Here is a 17,592-nt window from a genome sequence, read left to right as displayed (position 1 = left end):
TCAGGTGGATGGATTATCTTGGCAAAGGAGAAATGCTCACTAACAGGGATGTAAACCAATTTGTGCACAACATTTGAGAGAAATAGGCTTTTTGTGTGTGTATGGAAAATCTCGGGGATCTTTTATTTCAGCTTATGAAACATGGGACCAAAACTTTACTTAATGCGTTTATATTTTTGCTCAGTATATAGGTCTATGTGTGCACTGCAATTAGTTCTGCCGATATCTTGGATGGGATCCAGTAAAACAGAGGCTGCTGAGCCTATTGCGAACTGTGCAATGTCATGGCATTATGTTTCTAGTTCTATATATAGCCTATGGTTTATTGTGTGTGTGTGTTGAGTAGGCTGTGAGTCACTTGTGAAATGCAAAAGCCATGAATTTACATTGTAAATAAATGACTGCTTGAAATCAGGTGTTAAATGTTTTGTGTGTGCGATCAAGTAACGTGGTAGTAAGAGTGAGGTAACCTATAATTCAATGATGATTTGAATGCTTCAATTTCATCCCACTCAAATTTCTGCAGGCCCACCCACCAACAAATGTCTGGCTATGCTACTGGATTGACAGAGTTGGGATGAGTAAAATAAAGAATAAAAAATACATTTCTAAACAATCCAGTAATAAAATCAAATGTACTAAAACTCACATCTCCAACGTGCTCATGGCCATGGCTTTGTAGGTTATTGTGTGTGCAGAGGCTGAGGCAAACAATCAATTACTATTGCCTAAACTGAGACAGCAGCCATACATCCTGCTTAAAGGGGACAAGTCACTTTCAATAACAGCACTCATGCGCGCACGTGCGCGCCACATACACACACACACACACACACCACACACAAACCCGTTACCCTCCTTTTTCATCTATGTGACCCAGTCAAAGGCCATTTCTCAAACTGTGGTTTTTTGTGAGTTCTAACATTATTATGCACGATTATTGATGACCGCTTGGCTGAGGGTTTGAAGGGGTTAGGGGCGTGGGTGTGTGTGTGTGTCTGTGCGCTATTGTTTTTGGCAGCTGGGTAATGTTTTGCGCCTAAATATGTATCGGAATTTCCATATACGGTGCACAATAACCAACATCCCACGAAAAACTATTGATTGACAGCTGTCACTCCAGCAGACTGACCTATGAGACTCTTCCGTCGACCCTGAGTCTGAATCCTGTTCATCTCATTCTGGCAGGGCAGACCTGGAGCAGAACACACACACACACACAAACACACATAGTTACATACAGAACAGGTTCAAATGGGCAAACGTTCCTTTTTCCATCACCAACAAACACCCCTCTCTTTCTTTCTTTTTTTTGTGCTTTTTGTCCCTCTTCACCTTTACTTGAAAACGCTCCCTCCCTTCTCCACCCCATCCTCCATCACCCCCTCCATCTCTCTCACCGTCAGGTTTCTGGAAGCAGAAGCACCACTCGTTGTTGGACAGTTTCCCGTCCTTGAAGGAGTCGCAGGAGTTGAACAGGGGCTTCATACACAGCTCATACTTGTCCAGGTAGATGGCACTGAGCTCTGATTGGTCCAGCAGGAGGTCGTAGTTCATGTCCAGCTTGTTGAACATCCAACCCAGAGAGTCCTTACAGATGGGCAGGATGCTGGTGTCAAAACCTGGGGGACGGGAGAGAGGGATGTTAGCGAGATGTGTGTGTGGGGAGGGAGGGGGGTAGAGAGAATTGTGTGAGTGTGGGGGTTAGGGGTGTTGGAAGACGTTTGTATGTGTGTGTGTTGTGGTGTCTCGTAGTGTCTCATATTTGTATTTGAGGGGGTGCTTGTGTTTGACCTTTTCAGTCTAAAACTTAGTAAAGTGTAAAGTGCTTGGAGACTGAGGGTGAGTTAGTTTGAGAGAGTTTGTTGAAGTGTGAGTGTAGAGACATGTTGACTTTTAGTTGAGCACAGAGGAGCACTGTCCTCATCATCTACAGTCCTCACGAGAACTGAAAAGAGCAATGGACTTTCAAATGGCATTGCCATTTCAAAACGGCCAAAAAAATCAGATATACACACACAGACACACAGATAATGGTGTGACTCACGTCCTGCCGCTGAATCAGAGTTGGCAGAGGTTTTGAGGTCTCGGTTGGCATCGAGGTGGAGAACTCCGAACCAGTCCTTCAGTCTGGATGCTAGGTTATGCAGGTCCCCATCACTACAGACTAAACACACAGAGACAGACACAAACACACCCGGGTTAGCAGGGAGGCAGGGAAATCTTGCACTCATTTTTTTTATATTAAAAAAGGCACTCGCACATCTGAGCTATCTTTGTTTCAGATGCATGGTAACAGATGAATAAGATGCTAGTATCACTGCTCTTTAATAAGCTTTACGTATTGACCTTTGTCAGAGCTTTATTTTTTATTCAAATCCTTGTTTCCTCTCCCATCCTATCTGACACGGTCGATACAGAGCCATCTATTTGACTGCTGTGGAAAACCACTCTCTCATCCACAGCCTGGCCACTGACAAGGTCTTCCAGCCAATTAACAAGAACTGACTTTCTCTCAGGATCTGTGTGTGTGTGTGTGTGTGCGCGCGCGCGCCTGCGTGTGTGTGTGTGTCTGTGTCCACATGATTGACATGGCCTCTAAAATAAGAACTAATTGACAGTTTCATAATAAATCGGGTTAAATTCCTCACCTCATACCGAGCAAGCCAATCAAAAGCCATCATCCTTGGCATGTCAGACAGTGAGATAGAGAATGCATTAATATTCCAGAAGGCTGAAGACTATGAACATTCCAGTCGCCTTCTCAAGCTAGCGTTCTCTTGCCTGGCTACATCTAAACAGACAGAACATTACCTGACACATATAGCGCTTACCTCAACCCAGGGACAAACAAGTAAGGGATAAACGCCGACGTTCTGTACATTAACTTGGAAATAATGGACGACGCAGTGGGACGAACGCGGTGCCGAGTCCCTTTGCAGAGTTCATTTTTCCAAGGTAATATACAGAACGGAGACGTTTATCCCTCTTATACCATAGTTGCCAAAGAAAACAATACTAAAGCACACATTTACCCCCCCCCCAAAAAAAAACAACAACATTAATATTACATTTTTTATAAGCAAATTCATACTTTCTCATCTTAGGGTTGCTAGAGATGCGACCCAGTCGTTCGTTCCACTAGTTCTATATCTAGAGACGCGACCCAGTCAATTTCGGTCTATTAGTTCTATATCCAGTCGTTAGTTCGATCACTATGCAGGCTGGCAACGTTCTTCTCTCGTCATGTAGCCTAGCTCATCGTTTGATTGCACGTGTGCATATGCAACAAGATAACGCAACCCAGTTGTTCGTTATATATATTCAATTTCCATGCTCGCTGGCAAGGTTCTTATCCCTTGCTTGTTAGCTAGCCAAATAGCTACGGCTAACACATTCGCAACCTCTGCAGCCAGAATAACAGCAAAGTAGCTACATTTGTGTTTGTTTAAGCTCTTTTCTATTGACATTCATTTGGATACATCCATAACGAGCTGATGATGCCCGGTTTTGCCTGGCATAGCTAGAAAAGTTTGCTTTCTCGTCAGGACACTCAACACTGTTCATTACGAGATCGCATTGCATATCAAACAGTTTGTGTTGCTAGCGAGCCTGCAAATAGGCTCGCTAGCAAGCAAAGCTTTTCATCGTTGGACCTGCGTTTACAATGTATCCTATTTCGGTTTGTGTGGTTGTTGGTTTAAGTTTCTGTAACTTTGTAGCAAGTACGGTCTGCATGTGTAGGCTTCATGATTGCAAGGTGTCCCGATATCTTTTCCAATTGTCCTGTTATCTGGTTTTAATGCCCATTCTAGAATGCCCTTCTAGCCAATCAGAAACGAGTATTCAACAATGCTGCGGTATAACTGGTGATAAGACATTACATTATGTACTAGTCAAAAGGAGAGTCTATTCAGCTATGAATTGTGATGGGCACACACTTTGACACAACATCCACTAAGGGTGTCTGGTTGTGATTCAGTGAAACAGGAAACGTGTCTTGGTGGAATGAGAGCACTTCCACAGTGGCTGGCAGTAAATTGTTAAGCCAGTGTTTTGAAAACTGTTTTTCAATGGAAATATATAGATAATCTAAAGCTTTGCCCCAAGCAATCATCTTTGAAGAACGTGTGAGCGTGTCTCCAGTTCTGTGTGTGAGACTGTGCCAATGTGTGTAGGTGTGTGTGTGTTTAGGTGTGTGTGTGTTTAAGTGTGTGTCCAGTCAGTTTTATTGACTCTACTCTTATGTATCTCCTCCATCTGCTGCGTTCCAGCTGGATGCCTCCCACGCACGCAAACACGCCTTCCATCTTCCAGGCTTTTGAAGCATGGAACAGTGAAGATTTCTCTCTGTGTGAAGGCTTTGTCTGGGACTGAGTTCCTCTGTGGAGTGCCAGGTAGCCACAAAGACATCTGGGCCATGAAATCACATACTATGACAGTGTCTGTGTACAGCCAGGCTAGTCAGGGACACGGTGGCCAGACTCTAACCCAGGACCAGGTGGTAGGAATGGGGCTCCCCCCTTCTCATGGACACCCATACCCTATTACTCACACCTGATCCCAAGCATATCCCTCTCCTTCTCCCTCTCTCTCTCTCGCTCTCTCTCTTTCTCTCTCTCTCTCTGTGTATCATACTCCACCCCTGCAGCCTAGGTGTGGTGAGTGTGTTTTACAGGAGTTGTCATATCAGTGGGATCCTCTGTCTCTGGGAGTGTGACAGTGTCTCAGCAGTCTCTCAGAGAGTGTGTGTGGGCGGCAGAACAGAGCAGGGGGGAAATCACAGGCTCTGTGCTTATCTGCTCTGACACACACAAAGCAAGAATTATACCTGCATGTCTGTCTATCACACACCTATAACCCCCCCCCCCCCCACACACATACACACACACACATATTCACACACCCACGTGCACACCCACACACGTACACAAGAGCATCAAAGAAATCCCATAATTGTAGGGGACGCCTATAGAATCGCCACGGCATTCCATTAACTGCACAACTCCAGCTATCAGAAGGAGAGCTGAACAGATGACATCTATCCTGAGTGAGGGGAAAGGAGATGGAGGTGCTATTTCCAATGTAATGACACAGGACAGGATGTGTGTGTGTGTGTCTCTCGTAGAACTAGGCGATATTGACAAAAATCCATATCGCAACAAATTGCCTGAATTGATGCGATAATGATAAATAGAATGATACGTTTATAACATTAATTTCCACAGTTTTTTTAACTACTACTACTACTACTAGTTTGATGGTTGTAGCCATCAATTGTCCCATTAACAATCACCCATATTAGTTAACTTATTTCATTTCAAACTTCACATCTAGTATAGGCTACTTGTAATTGTAATTAATGATATCAGCAAAATGCCTGCGATAAGTGGTCGGTATGGTCGGTGTTGATAATTTCCGGTTTATCGTCCCAGCTCTACCCTCTCTGCAGGAGCAGATAGATAAGGTTCCGGAGCATTCTTCATTTCAGGCAGACCAGGGGAGAGAAAGACAGGATCTCCCCTCAGCCAAACCATAATCTATCTCCACCTGCAAATATAATCTGTCCTCCGGCAGAAATATCATACATCTATCTGTCTCTCCCGGCCTGCAAATACCATGTGCTATAGGTTGCAGCCACAGGGCTTTCTCCTCTCTCGCTCACCTTGCTTTCTCTCTCTCTCTCTCTCTCTGAAATGAGATATTTGTTCTCCGCTCGGCTCCCGCTCCATTTAATAGATCTCACAACCTCACATTGACCTGTGGAGCTTCTCTCTTCTGCTGGCCTCTGCCCCTTCTCAAGGACACCCAGACCCTGTTACTCACACCTGATCCCACGCAGAGATCGAGCTCTCTCTCTCTCCCTCTCCTCCTCCCTCTCCTCCTCCCCTCCTCCCTCTCCCTCTCCCTCCTGCCCCACGGGTCCTTTTTCAGCAGACTCAGAACAGTGAGGTTGCTCTCACCCCACAGAGACGCACACACAGGAGACACAACAAACAGGCCAAATGCACTCCTAACTGCTTCAGTCTACTCCCCCCAACCACATCAGAAAGCCCCACAGATGTCACAGGGACCTAAAGTCTCAAAGTGTTTAAACAGTAAAAAAACATATAGGTGGACCTGTGATATAATCTGCAACTGGTGTGATTTTCCTTGAAGATCTGAGTGATTCCGTAGAGCCCTGAGGCAGAACACAGCTCACCCACGGGCACTTTATGGGTGAGCTCATCAGGGATTGGATGTGACTGCTGTCACTCAAAGCCGAAATGCAGCACTTGCTCGAAGTGGGCGGGTCAGACAACCCAAATGGATCGTTCTCATAACTCCATGAGATTGGAGTGTTGCTGTATGGAAAGCTTCAGTATTTATGAGTCCTTGTGAGTCTAACCAAGTTGAATATGCAGCACCAGTGGAGGAGGGAGGAAGGAGGGTGTTATCAGTAAATAGATTGCCATCTGCTTTATGTAACTCTTCACAATGGCCTTTTCTCATGCATGAAAAGGAAATAATCTCCACTACATCCTCTGCGACACCACAACAGAGATTACACAAAAACATCCTCTACCTCGGGAGTCGGGACAAAGACATACATCAGAGGAATCAATAAGACTGCATGGGGTCACATTCCGAATTGATGTTGAGCAGGGATTTCTTTCTCTCTCTCTCTCTCTCTCGCTCTCTCTCAACCCCATTTATCCAACATGTTACCATTCCGTCTCTGTCTCCTTTTCCTGTCCCTCTCGGTCTCTCTCCCTCAACCCCTTCACTTTCTCCTCTTTTTCTCTCTTCCTCTCTCCTTCCCTCTTTCCTGTGTGAGATTAAATATCCACCTTCTGTTGCTGCGGCCACCACCTGTAAACACTTCATTCCCTCCCTCCCCCCTCCCCCTTCCATCTTCTACAGGAAAACAAATAAATCACGAGGGAGGGAGTGAAAAAGAGAAGAAAACAAATTAAAAGAGAGGCAAATGTAATTCAGGTGGGTGGCGCAGCAGGCAGCTCATTGCCCTGCAGTCACTAGTGACATCGCAGGTGGCGCTGGGACCAGACACAACCTACTAGAACACAAAGGGCTGGCTACACATGTGGTGGCAGTATTATAAAGCAGAGCTACAACAAAGATATTACTTCTATGTTCCACTGTAGTATACAGGTAGATGTTATGTGAGAAGGGGAAGTTACAACGCAGCCATTACTACATATTATGGCTGTATGTCTCTAGTAGAGAAACAGGTTCAGCAGTAAAACCTAACAGTGAACTCTTGTGTGTTAGAAAATGGCTACTGTAGAGAATGGCCACCGTGCAGCATGTGACTCTAGCCCTGTAGCATAGAAAGGTTAGGGGTGAATTATGACTTGAAGCACACTCTCTCTACTGTCCTTCTCTTCCCCTTGATAACAGAGTCAGCCACAGCTAGAAACTACAATGTGTCTGTGTGTGAGAGAGAGAGCGTGTGTGTGTGCGCGCATGTGTGTGCTTGTGTGAGAAAGAGAGGGAGGCAGAGATGATTTAAGCAGGCTGTATGGGCACAGGTGTTATCAGGTTGTCCTCAATGCAGACGGCCATAACAGAGAAACTATCACCATCACACAAAATAATGGGCCTGGAGAGAGAGGAGGAGATAGATAGGGAAGGAAGGAGAGCGATGAGGAGAGAGAAAGAGAGGAAGGGAGGGGATAGATAGATAGATAGATAGATAGATAGATAGATAGATAGATAGATAGATAGATAGATAGATAGATAGATAGATAGATAGATAGATAGATAGATAGATAGATAGATAGATAGATAGATAGATAGATAGATAGATAGATAGATAGATAGATAGATAGATAGATAGATAGATAGATAGATAGATAGATAGATAGATAGATAGATAGATAGATAGATAGATAGATAGATAGATAGATAGATAGATAGATAGATAGATAGATAGATAGATAGATAGATAGATAGATAGATAGATAGATAGATAGATAGATAGATAGATAGATAGATAGATAGATAGATAGATAGATAGATAGATAGATAGATAGATAGATAGATGGAGGGAGGGGGAGGGAGGGAGGGAGGGAGGGAGGAGAGGGAAGGAAGGAAGGAAGGAAGGAAGGAAGGAAGGAAGGAAGGAAGGAAGGAAGGAAGGAAGGAAGGAAGGAAGGAAGGAAGGAAGGAAGGAAGGAAGGAAGGAAGGAAGGAAGGAAGGAAGGAAGGAAGGAAGGAAGGAAGGAAGGAAGGAAGGAAGGAAGGGAGATAGAGGGAGAGGGAGGGAGGGAGGGAGGGAGGGAGGGAGGGAGGGAGGGAGAGCGAGGAGGAGATAGATAGATAGATAGATAGATAAATTTGAGGGAGGGAGGGGAGGGAGGGAGGGAGGGAGGGAGGGAGGGAGGGAGGGAGGGAGGGAGGGAGGGAGGGAGGGAGGGAGGGAGGGAGGGAGGGAGGGAGGGAGGGAGGGAGGAGATAGATAGAGGGAGGGAAGGACAGCGAGGAGGAGATAGATAGAGTGGGTATGAAGCTATAGGAAGGGAAGAGTAACGGAATGAGGGAGGAAATGATAGAGCAGGGAAAAGGAAGCATGACAGTGGGGGAGGTAATGAAGTACAGAAAGGGGAGAATAGAGAATGATAGAGAGGGAGATGAGAAGGAGTAAGAGGTAGAAGAGGAGGGAGATGAGAAGGAGTAAGAGGTAGAAGAGGAGGGAGATGAGAAGGAGTAAGAGGTAGAAGAGGAGGGAGATGAGAGGAGTAAGAGGTAGAAGAGGAGGGAGATGGAGAAGGAGTAAGAGGTAGAAGAGGAGGGAGATGGAGAAGGAGTAAGAGGTAGAAGAGGAGGGAGATGAGAAGGAGTAAGAGGTAGAAGAGGAGGGAGATGAGAGGAGTAAGAGGTAGAAGAGGAGGGAGATGGAGAAGGAGTAAGAGGTAGAAGAGGAGAGAGATGGAGAAGGAGTAAGAGGTAGAAGAGGAGGGAGATGAGAAGGAGTAAGAGGTAGAAGAGGAGGGAGATGGAGAAGGAGTAAGAGGTAGAAGAGGAGAGAGATGGAGAAGGAGTAAGAGGTAGAAGAGGAGGGAGATGGAAAGGAGTAAGAGGTAGAAGAGGAGGGAGATGAGAAGGAGTAAGAGGCAGAAGAGGAGGGAGATGAGAAGGAGTAAGAGGTAGAAGAGGAGGGAGATGGAGAAGGAGTAAGAGGTAGAAGAGGAGGGAGATGGAGAAGGAGTAAGAGGTAGAAGAGGAGGGAGATGAGAAGGAGTAAGAGGTAGAAGAGGAGGGAGATGAGAGGAGTAAGAGGTAGAAGAGGAGGGAGATGGAGAAGGAGTAAGAGGTAGAAGAGGAGAGAGATGGAGAAGGAGTAAGAGGTAGAAGAGGAGGGAGATGAGAAGGAGTAAGAGGTAGAAGAGGAGGGAGATGGAGAAGGAGTAAGAGGTAGAAGAGGAGAGAGATGGAGAAGGAGTAAGAGGTAGAAGAGGAGGGAGATGGAAAGGAGTAAGAGGTAGAAGAGGAGGGAGATGAGAAGGAGTAAGAGGTAGAAGAGGAGGGAGATGAGAAGGAGTAAGAGGTAGAAGAGGAGGGAGATGAGAAGGAGTAAGAGGTAGAAGAGGAGGGAGATGAGAAGGAGTAAGAGGTAGAAGAGGAGGGAAATGAGAAGGAGTAAGAGGTAGAAGAGGAGAGAGATGGAGAAGGAGTAAGAGGTAGATGAGGAGGGAGATGGAGAAGGAGTAAGAGGTAGAAGAGGAGGGAGATGGAGAAGGAGTAAGAGGTAGAAGAGGAGGGAGATGGAGAAGGAGTAAGAGGTAGAAGAGGAGGGAGATGAGAAGGAGTAAGAGGTAGAAGAGGAGGGAGATGGAGAAGGAGTAAGAGGTAGAAGAGGAGAGAGATGGAGAAGGAGTAAGAGGTAGAAGAGGAGGGAGATGGAAAGGAGTAAGAGGTAGAAGAGGAGGGAGATGAGAAGGAGTAAGAGGTAGAAGAGGAGGGAGATGGAGAAGGAGTAAGAGGTAGAAGAGGAGGGAGATGGAGAAGGAGTAAGAGGTAGAAGAGGAGGGAGATGAGAAGGAGTAAGAGGTAGAAGAGGAGGGAGATGAGAAGGAGTAAGAGGTAGAAGAGGAGGGAGATGAGAAGGAGTAAGAGGTAGAAGAGGAGGGAGATGGAGAAGGAGTAAGAGGTAGAAGAGGAGGGAGATGAGAAGGAGTAAGAGGTAGAAGAGGAGAGAGATGAGAAGGAGTAAGAGATAGAAGAGGAGGGAGATGAGAAGGAGTAAGAGGTAGAAGAGGAGGGAGATGAGAAGGAGTAAGAGGTAGAAGAGGAGGGAGATGAGAAGGAGTAAGAGGTAGAAGAAGAGGGAGATGAGAAGGAGTAAGAGGTAGAAGAGGAGGGAGATGGAGAAGGAGTAAGAGGTAGAAGAGGAGGGAGATGGAGAAGGAGTAAGAGGTAGAAGAGGAAAGAGATGGAGAAGGAGTAAGAGGTAGATGAGGAGGGAGATGGAGAAGGAGTAAGAGGTAGAAGAGGAGGGAGATGAGAAGGAGTAAGAGGTAGAAGAGGAGGGAGATGGAGAAGGAGGGAGGGAGGGAGGGAGGGAGGGAGGGAGGGAGGGAGGGAGGAGATAGAGGGAGGGAAGGACAGCGAGGAGGAGATAGATAGAGTGAGTATGAAGCTATAGGAAGGGAAGAGTAACGGAATGAGGGAGGAAATGATAGAGCAGGGAAAAGGAAGCATGACAGTGGGGGAGGTAATGAAGTACAGAAAGGGGAGAATAGAGAATGATAGAGAGGGAGATGAGAAGGAGTAAGAGGTAGAAGAGGAGGGAGATGAGAAGGAGTAAGAGGTAGAAGAGGAGGGAGATGAGAAGGAGTAAGAGGTAGAAGAGGAGGGAGATGAGAGGAGTAAGAGGTAGAAGAGGAGGGAGATGAGAAGGAGTAAGAGGTAGAAGAGGAGGGAGATGGAGAAGGAGTAAGAGGTAGAAGAGGAGGGAAATGAGAAGGAGTAAGAGGTAGAAGAGGAGGGAGATGAGAAGGAGTAAGAGGTAGAAGAGGAGAGAGATGGAGAAGGAGTAAGAGGTAGAAGAGGAGGGAGATGAGAAGGAGTAAGAGGTAGAAGAGGAGGGAGATGAGAAGGAGTAAGAGGTAGAAGAGGAGGGAGATGAGAAGGAGTAAGAGGTAGAAGAGGAGGGAGATGGAGAAGGAGTAAGAGGTAGAAGAGGAGGGAGATGAGAAGGAGTAAGAGGTAGAAGAGGAGAGAGATGGAGAAGGAGTAAGAGGTAGAAGAGGAGGGAGATGGAAAAGGAGTAAGAGGTAGAAGAGGAGGGAGATGGAAAGGAGTAAGAGGTAGAAGAGGAGGGAGATGAGAAGGAGTAAGAGGTAGAAGAGGAGGGAGATGAGAAGGAGTAAGAGGTAGAAGAGGAGAGAGATGGAGAAGGAGTAAGAGGTAGAAGAGGAGGGAGATGAGAAGGAGTAAGAGGTAGAAGAGGAGGGAGATAAGAAGGAGTAAGAGGTAGAAGAGGAGGGAGATGAGAAGGAGTAAGAGGTAGAAGAGGAGGGAGATGGAGAAGAGGAGTAAGAGGTAGAAGAGGAGGGAGATGAGAAGGAGTAAGAGGTAGAAGAGGAGGGAGATGAGAAGGAGTAAGAGGTAGAAGAGGAGGGAGAATGGAGCAAGAAATAGAAAACACTAAAGAGAGGAGAAGAGAGGAAGTACAGAAATGTGAGAGGGGGATGATGGGGAGAGAAGGATAGTGAGATGGAGAGGGTGTGTGAGGAAGTAGAGGAGTGGGAATGGATGGAGTGAGGAAGAAAGAATGATGAAGAGAGGAAGAGAGTGGAAGGAATGTAGGAGAGGGAGAAGGGGGAAGGGAGGAGTGTGGACTGCTGATAGAGTAAACTAGTGTATAACGTACAAGTGTGTGTGTGTGTGTGTGTGTGTGTGTGTGTGTGTGTGTGTAATAAGTGGGTCTGCATCCCAAGAGGAAATGGGTAACAACAGTGCTGCCTGGCCCTGCCTCTCTGCCTCTCCTACAGTACACAGGATACTATATTGATCAGGCTTGCAGGTGAAATATCAAAAACAGGATCATAGGCTGTGTGTTTTCCCCTCCAGCCAACGCACTCCCTCGCTCCCCTGCTCTTTCATGTTCTCCAACCCAGATCGATCGACAGTGGTAGTGCACTGTGCTGACATCTCCCACATGCCCCTCATTGCCATGAGAAGATATTGGAAACATGCACACGCACACAATTACACTGCAGCCCCCATTGAGAAGGCTCAAAGAGCAACATCTTTCATGCTGGTTGAGGTTCACATGAAAATATTAACATACGCTCTTCAATAACCCTGCTTGGCTCCTACTATCCATGTTTCCCTCTGTCTCATGCTGTGTGTAATATTGTGTGTGTTTCTATAAAGCCATACATAGTGGGTGTGCAAGGTGAGAGATGAGCAGTTCTCTCTGACACTGAGATGACAGAGGGGACTGTTGGTCTAATGGAACCATTTCTACAGTGTGATTAGCAGGAAGTGGATTACCACTAAGGCTGTGACACCTGCCTCTTCCTCTCCTCCCCTCTATTCTTTTCCTCTCTCCCTCTCCTTCACCTCTTCCTCTGCTCTCTCCCTCTTCTCCTCTCTTATCTTCCTCCTCTCCTCCTTTCCTCCTGGCCTGTGATGAACAGAGAAAAATATAGAACTATTCCTGTTTAAAGAGACAGAGCCCACTGACCTCTTCTCTCTCCAAGGGGGTTTTCATTATCCACTTTGAATCAGGAAACTTTATCAGACCTGTAACATCTTACAGGAAGAGGTTCACACACTCCCTCTTTCTCGGTCTCCCTCTCTAGTCCTCTCTTTCTTTCTCTCGATACCCATCTCTCTCTATACCTTGCTCTTTCTACGTTTCTCTTTATCCCTCTCCCCCCCCCCTCATTTCTCCCTCTGACCCTCTGTCCTGCTGGCCCCCTGTTTTATCAGGGTCATTTTAAATGAGGAGGTCCGTCCGTCTGTCAGACCCTGGCCTCATTAATAAACCATAGCGAGAGACAGAGAGAACCAGGGCTATTCTGAAGGTGACCGGCGGCTCTGAGACAGTCACTTAGCCTGGCCTGGCCCTGCCCTGCAAACCACCACACGCTTTAAGGGAAAGTCTTTGAATCTCAAAGTTTCAGTCCCCCTTTATCATTTACTAACACTGGTTTTTAAAAAGTATATTTTAGCCAAACAAAGGTTGTTTTAGGACAGAGCGTGGTGGCTCTAACCATGAGACTTCCAACCTGGCCTCTGATCAGCCACATAAAAGAGAGAGATAATGGGGGAGGATGGAGGGGAGGAAGAGAGAGGAGGAGGGGTGAGGTGGCACTTTTTAACGAGGGTCTGAGAAAGTCAGATGGAGAGATAGGGAGAGATGGACAGATGAATAGAGGGAAGAAACACCCCCAGATTTGATTTTCTTTCCCTGAGCCATCCGATCCAGATGGAATTCACTGGCAGAGGGTCCGGCCACAGACATTTAATGATCGCTAATGCGTTGTCCGGCTAACTGCCATCAGCACCGGCACACAGAGGACCAGACTGGCTAATGAGCAGGGGTGGAACCTTCAGGAAAGATTGTAACAGAACCCTGGATCTCTGCCAGCTAGAATATGGTACACGCATAGGTAGAGTCAGGATGGGATTACACTTCTGAACGAAGCACACAGAAAGCATACCAAATCTATATTGGCAACTCCAGCGCTTGGGATTTAAATACGATATTGGAAGGACGGGAGAGGCTTTGCATCAAATTCCAATGAAAATGTCCGCTAGATGCCTGTCTTTTAGGATATCTCTTGGCCGAAACAGTGTTGACCATGCCAATACAGACGCCTGTAAACATCCATAGAGAGATTGCATTTCTGGAATATCCAATTGAATTCCAGCCTCAGTGTCTAGAACTAGAGAATCCATTCCAGCACAATGGAGAATGAGATAGACTGTTTGGATGATAGAGTATTATGCATGTGCAGTCTGATAGAGGGAGCGTTCACAGTGACACAGACAGAGAGAAAGCGAGAGATACAGAGATTACTTTGACATCCATCTTTTATGCATTTCCAAAAGGAAGAATTAAAGTGAAGAAAAAAAAACAATGAGCTGTGATTTGAAGGACGGTGAGTCTTTGTGCTGGCACGCACACACACACACACACACACACACACACACACACACACACACACACACACACACACACACACACACACACACACACACACACACAGAGTGACAGTGACAGTGGAGGTAATGGGAGGTGTAATCACCCACTTCCTTTACACGGTTCAGTCAGTCATTATCAGCTGCATTGTGCCACTGAGACACCGAGACAGTAGCACGCTGCACCCCAGGCCAGTCTTACCATGACACAAAGGCACAGTGACAGCCATCACTCGCCGCTGGCGGTGATATTACCGCGAAAGAGCCACACTGTCGGAGACGTCAATCACATTCGCTCTGCAATGGCTATACCGCTCCCTCTCTCTCGCTTTCTTCCAACATTCCATAGGGTTCTGCTCTATGGGTATCCCTCTCCACTCTCCACTCCTAGTTATTGAAGATGGTCGTATTCCTCATGCATTTCTCATGCGGGATACAAACCCTGGTCTCCCATGGGAGCAACCAATATCTTAGATCATTATACCAAGAGCAAATTCCCTATTGGACTGAGGGCAGACACTGGATTTGAAGTTCGCAGGCAGGGCATGACCGACTCATGTCCGCTACATTCATGTATTCATCATGTATCCCAGAACATTCCAGCAGTGGGAATTCCTCTGACTAAACTGCTCCAGGAGGGCCACAGTGTGTACAGGGCTAATCAATAATATGCTGCTAAGCCTGGTCATAAATTGACCTGTTAGAGTCTCAGCTCCGGCCTGTCACGACTTCCGCCGAGGCTGCCTCCCCTCCTTGTTCGGGCAGGCTTCGGCGTTCGTCGTCACCGGCCTACTAGCCACTGCCGCTCCATATCTCATCATTCCATTTGTCTTGTCTTGTCAATTACACACACCTGGTTCATATCCCCTCATTAGTACATGTATAAGTCTTCCCTCTGCCCCTTGTCCTTGTGGGTGATTGTTTTGTGTGAAGATGAGTGTAGCTCGGTTGAGCTATCCGTACTTTGTATTGCCGGGGTTATTTCTCCCCATGTGCCTGTATTGTGTTCCAGTGCGCCTGTATTACGCCCTGTGCTGTTGACGCTATCCAGCATAACTGTGTACTACGGAATAAACTCTGTATTCGGTGATATACCCTCCTGCGTCTGACTCCTTCAAATCACACTCTCACACGGCCACAGATACCCACAGACCAATCATGGCCCACCCCACTGGCTGGTTATCCCAGTATTGGTCAACTACAACAATAAGGGGTACACACATGCATAAGCATATGTACACAACTAAACCAACATATTAGTACTTGACAAGGCTTCCATACAGCTATAAGCTATATAGTCAATACCAGTCAGTCACGTCCTCTCCTCCTAATCCTCATCCTTTGCTTCCTTCCCTCTTTCTCTCCTCTCTCATCCCCTCCCTTCCCTCCATCCCTTTCTTCCTTTTTACATTGCTCCCTCGTTCCTCCCTCCTCCTCCTCTCCCTCCATCTCTCCTTCCCTCCCTCCACCTCTTCCCTCTGTCACTGGTGTGCGCAGTGTGATGAGAGGCATGGCAAGAGCACAGAGTACTATTTCTTTTCCTTCTCTATGATGAAGGTTAACCCGGGTTCAAACACACTTAATTATGGGACGAGGAGGACGTGGCGAACAAAGCCGGCCTGGCGGCGAACACACAACGTGCTCTATTGTAGCGTGGCCGGGTGCCATGGCTAGGACAAATTTAATTTAGCCAGGGGATTTAGCTCATTGAGACTGGGTGATTCAACTGCTTTGTGAACCTATCTCCGGCGTTAGCACCCAGCTAATGAAGTAGCGTGGGTTAAAGAAACCCATTCACCTCAGCTCACACCCACCGGCTTAGTTTAGCCTATCTAATTAACTTCAAATTAGACCCCAAAAACGTCCTTTCCCAAACACTAGTCCCCATTCCTAATGAATTTCTATCAGAACAGGTAACATAAGTTTCAAAAGGATGTAGCTACAGTGAGGGAAAAAAGTATTTGATCCCCTGCTGATTTTTTACGTTTGCCCACTGACAAAGAAATGATCAGTTGATTGATTTGCATTTTAATGAGGGAAATAAGTATTTTACCCCCTCTCAATCAGAAAGATTTCTGGCTCCCAGGTGTCTTTTATACAGGTAACGAGCTGAGATTAGGAGCACACTCTTAAAGGGAGTGCTCCTAATCTCAGCTTGTTACCTGTATAAAAGACACCTGTCCACAGAAGCAATCAATCAATCAGATTCCAAACTCTCCACCATGGTCAAGACCAAAGAGCTCTCCAAGGATGTCAGGGACAAGATTGTAGACCTACACAAGGCTGGAATGGGCTACAAGACCATCGCCAAGCAGCTTGGTGAGAAGGTGACAACAGTTGGTGAGATTATTCGCAAATGGAAGAAACACAAAATAACTGTCAATCTCCCTCAGCCTGGGGCTCCATGCAAGATCTCACCTTGTGGAGTTGCAATGATCATGAGAATGGTGAGGAATCAGCCCAGAACTACACAGGAGGATCTTGTCAATGATCTCAAGGCAGCTGGGACCATAGTCACCAAGAAAACAATTGGTAACACACTACGCCGTGAAGGACTGAAATTCTGCAGCGCCCGCAAGGTCCCCCTGCACAAGAAAGCACATATACAGGGCCGTCTGAAGTTTGCCAATGAACATCTGAATGATTCAGAGGAGAACTGGGTGAAAGTGTTGTGGTCAGATGAGACCAAAATCGAGCTCTTTGGCATCAACTCAACTCGCCGTGTTTGGAGGAGGAGGAATGCTGCCTATGACCCCAAGAACACCATCCCCACCGTCAAACATGGAGGTGGAAACATTATGCTTTGGGGGTGTTTTTCTGCTAAGGGGACAGGACAACTTCACCGCATCAAAGGGACGATGTACCGTCAAATCTTGGGTGAGAACCTCCTTTCCTCAGCCAGGGGATTGAAAATGGGTTGTGGATGGGTATTCCAGCATGACAATGACCCAAAACACATGGCCAAGGCAACAAAGGAGTGGCTCAAGAAGAAGCACATTAAAGTATTGGAGTGGTCTAGCCAGTCTCCAGACCATAATCCCATAGAAAATCTGTGGAGGGAGCTGAAGGTTCGAGTTGCCAAACGTCAGCCTTGAAACCTTAATGACTTGGAGAAGATCTGCAAAGAGGAGTGAATAAAATCCCTCCTGAGATGTGTGCAAACATGGTGGCCAACTATAAGAAACGTCTGACCTCTGTGATTACCAACAAGGGTTTTGCCACCAAGTACTAAGTCATGTTCTGCAGAGGCGTCAAATACTTATTTCCCTCATTAAAATGCAAATCAATTTATAACATTTTTGACATGCGTTTTTCTGGATTATTTTGTTTTATTCTGTCTCTCACTGTTCAAATACATCTACCATTAAAATTATAGACTGATCATGTCTTTATCAGCGGGCAAACGTACAAAACCAGCAGGGGATCAAATAC

General features: G+C 46.4%; 1 protein-coding gene across 3 annotated transcripts in view; it reads right to left on the bottom strand.

The window, feature by feature from the left end:
- The window catches only part of LOC121543569 (testican-1), a 278,401-nt gene that overhangs the window by 13,582 nt on the left and 247,227 nt on the right, over positions 1-17,592 (bottom strand). For all 3 annotated transcript variants that reach the window (XM_041853558.2, XM_041853577.2, XM_041853567.2), the window contains 3 exons: positions 2,048-2,167; positions 1,401-1,622; positions 1,133-1,195 (listed from right to left, as the gene is read on the bottom strand). In XM_041853558.2, coding sequence (XP_041709492.2) covers positions 1,133-1,195; positions 1,401-1,622; positions 2,048-2,167 — 405 coding nt within the window. The remainder of the gene's footprint in view (positions 1-1,132; positions 1,196-1,400; positions 1,623-2,047; positions 2,168-17,592) is intronic.

The sequence above is a fragment of the Coregonus clupeaformis genome, chromosome 3, assembly GCF_020615455.1.
Source record: "Coregonus clupeaformis isolate EN_2021a chromosome 3, ASM2061545v1, whole genome shotgun sequence".
In the NCBI taxonomy this organism is placed as follows: Eukaryota; Metazoa; Chordata; class Actinopteri; order Salmoniformes; family Salmonidae; genus Coregonus; species Coregonus clupeaformis.
The sequence above is the reverse complement of the archived record's forward strand: the minus strand, read 5'-3'. Positions and strand labels throughout refer to the sequence as shown.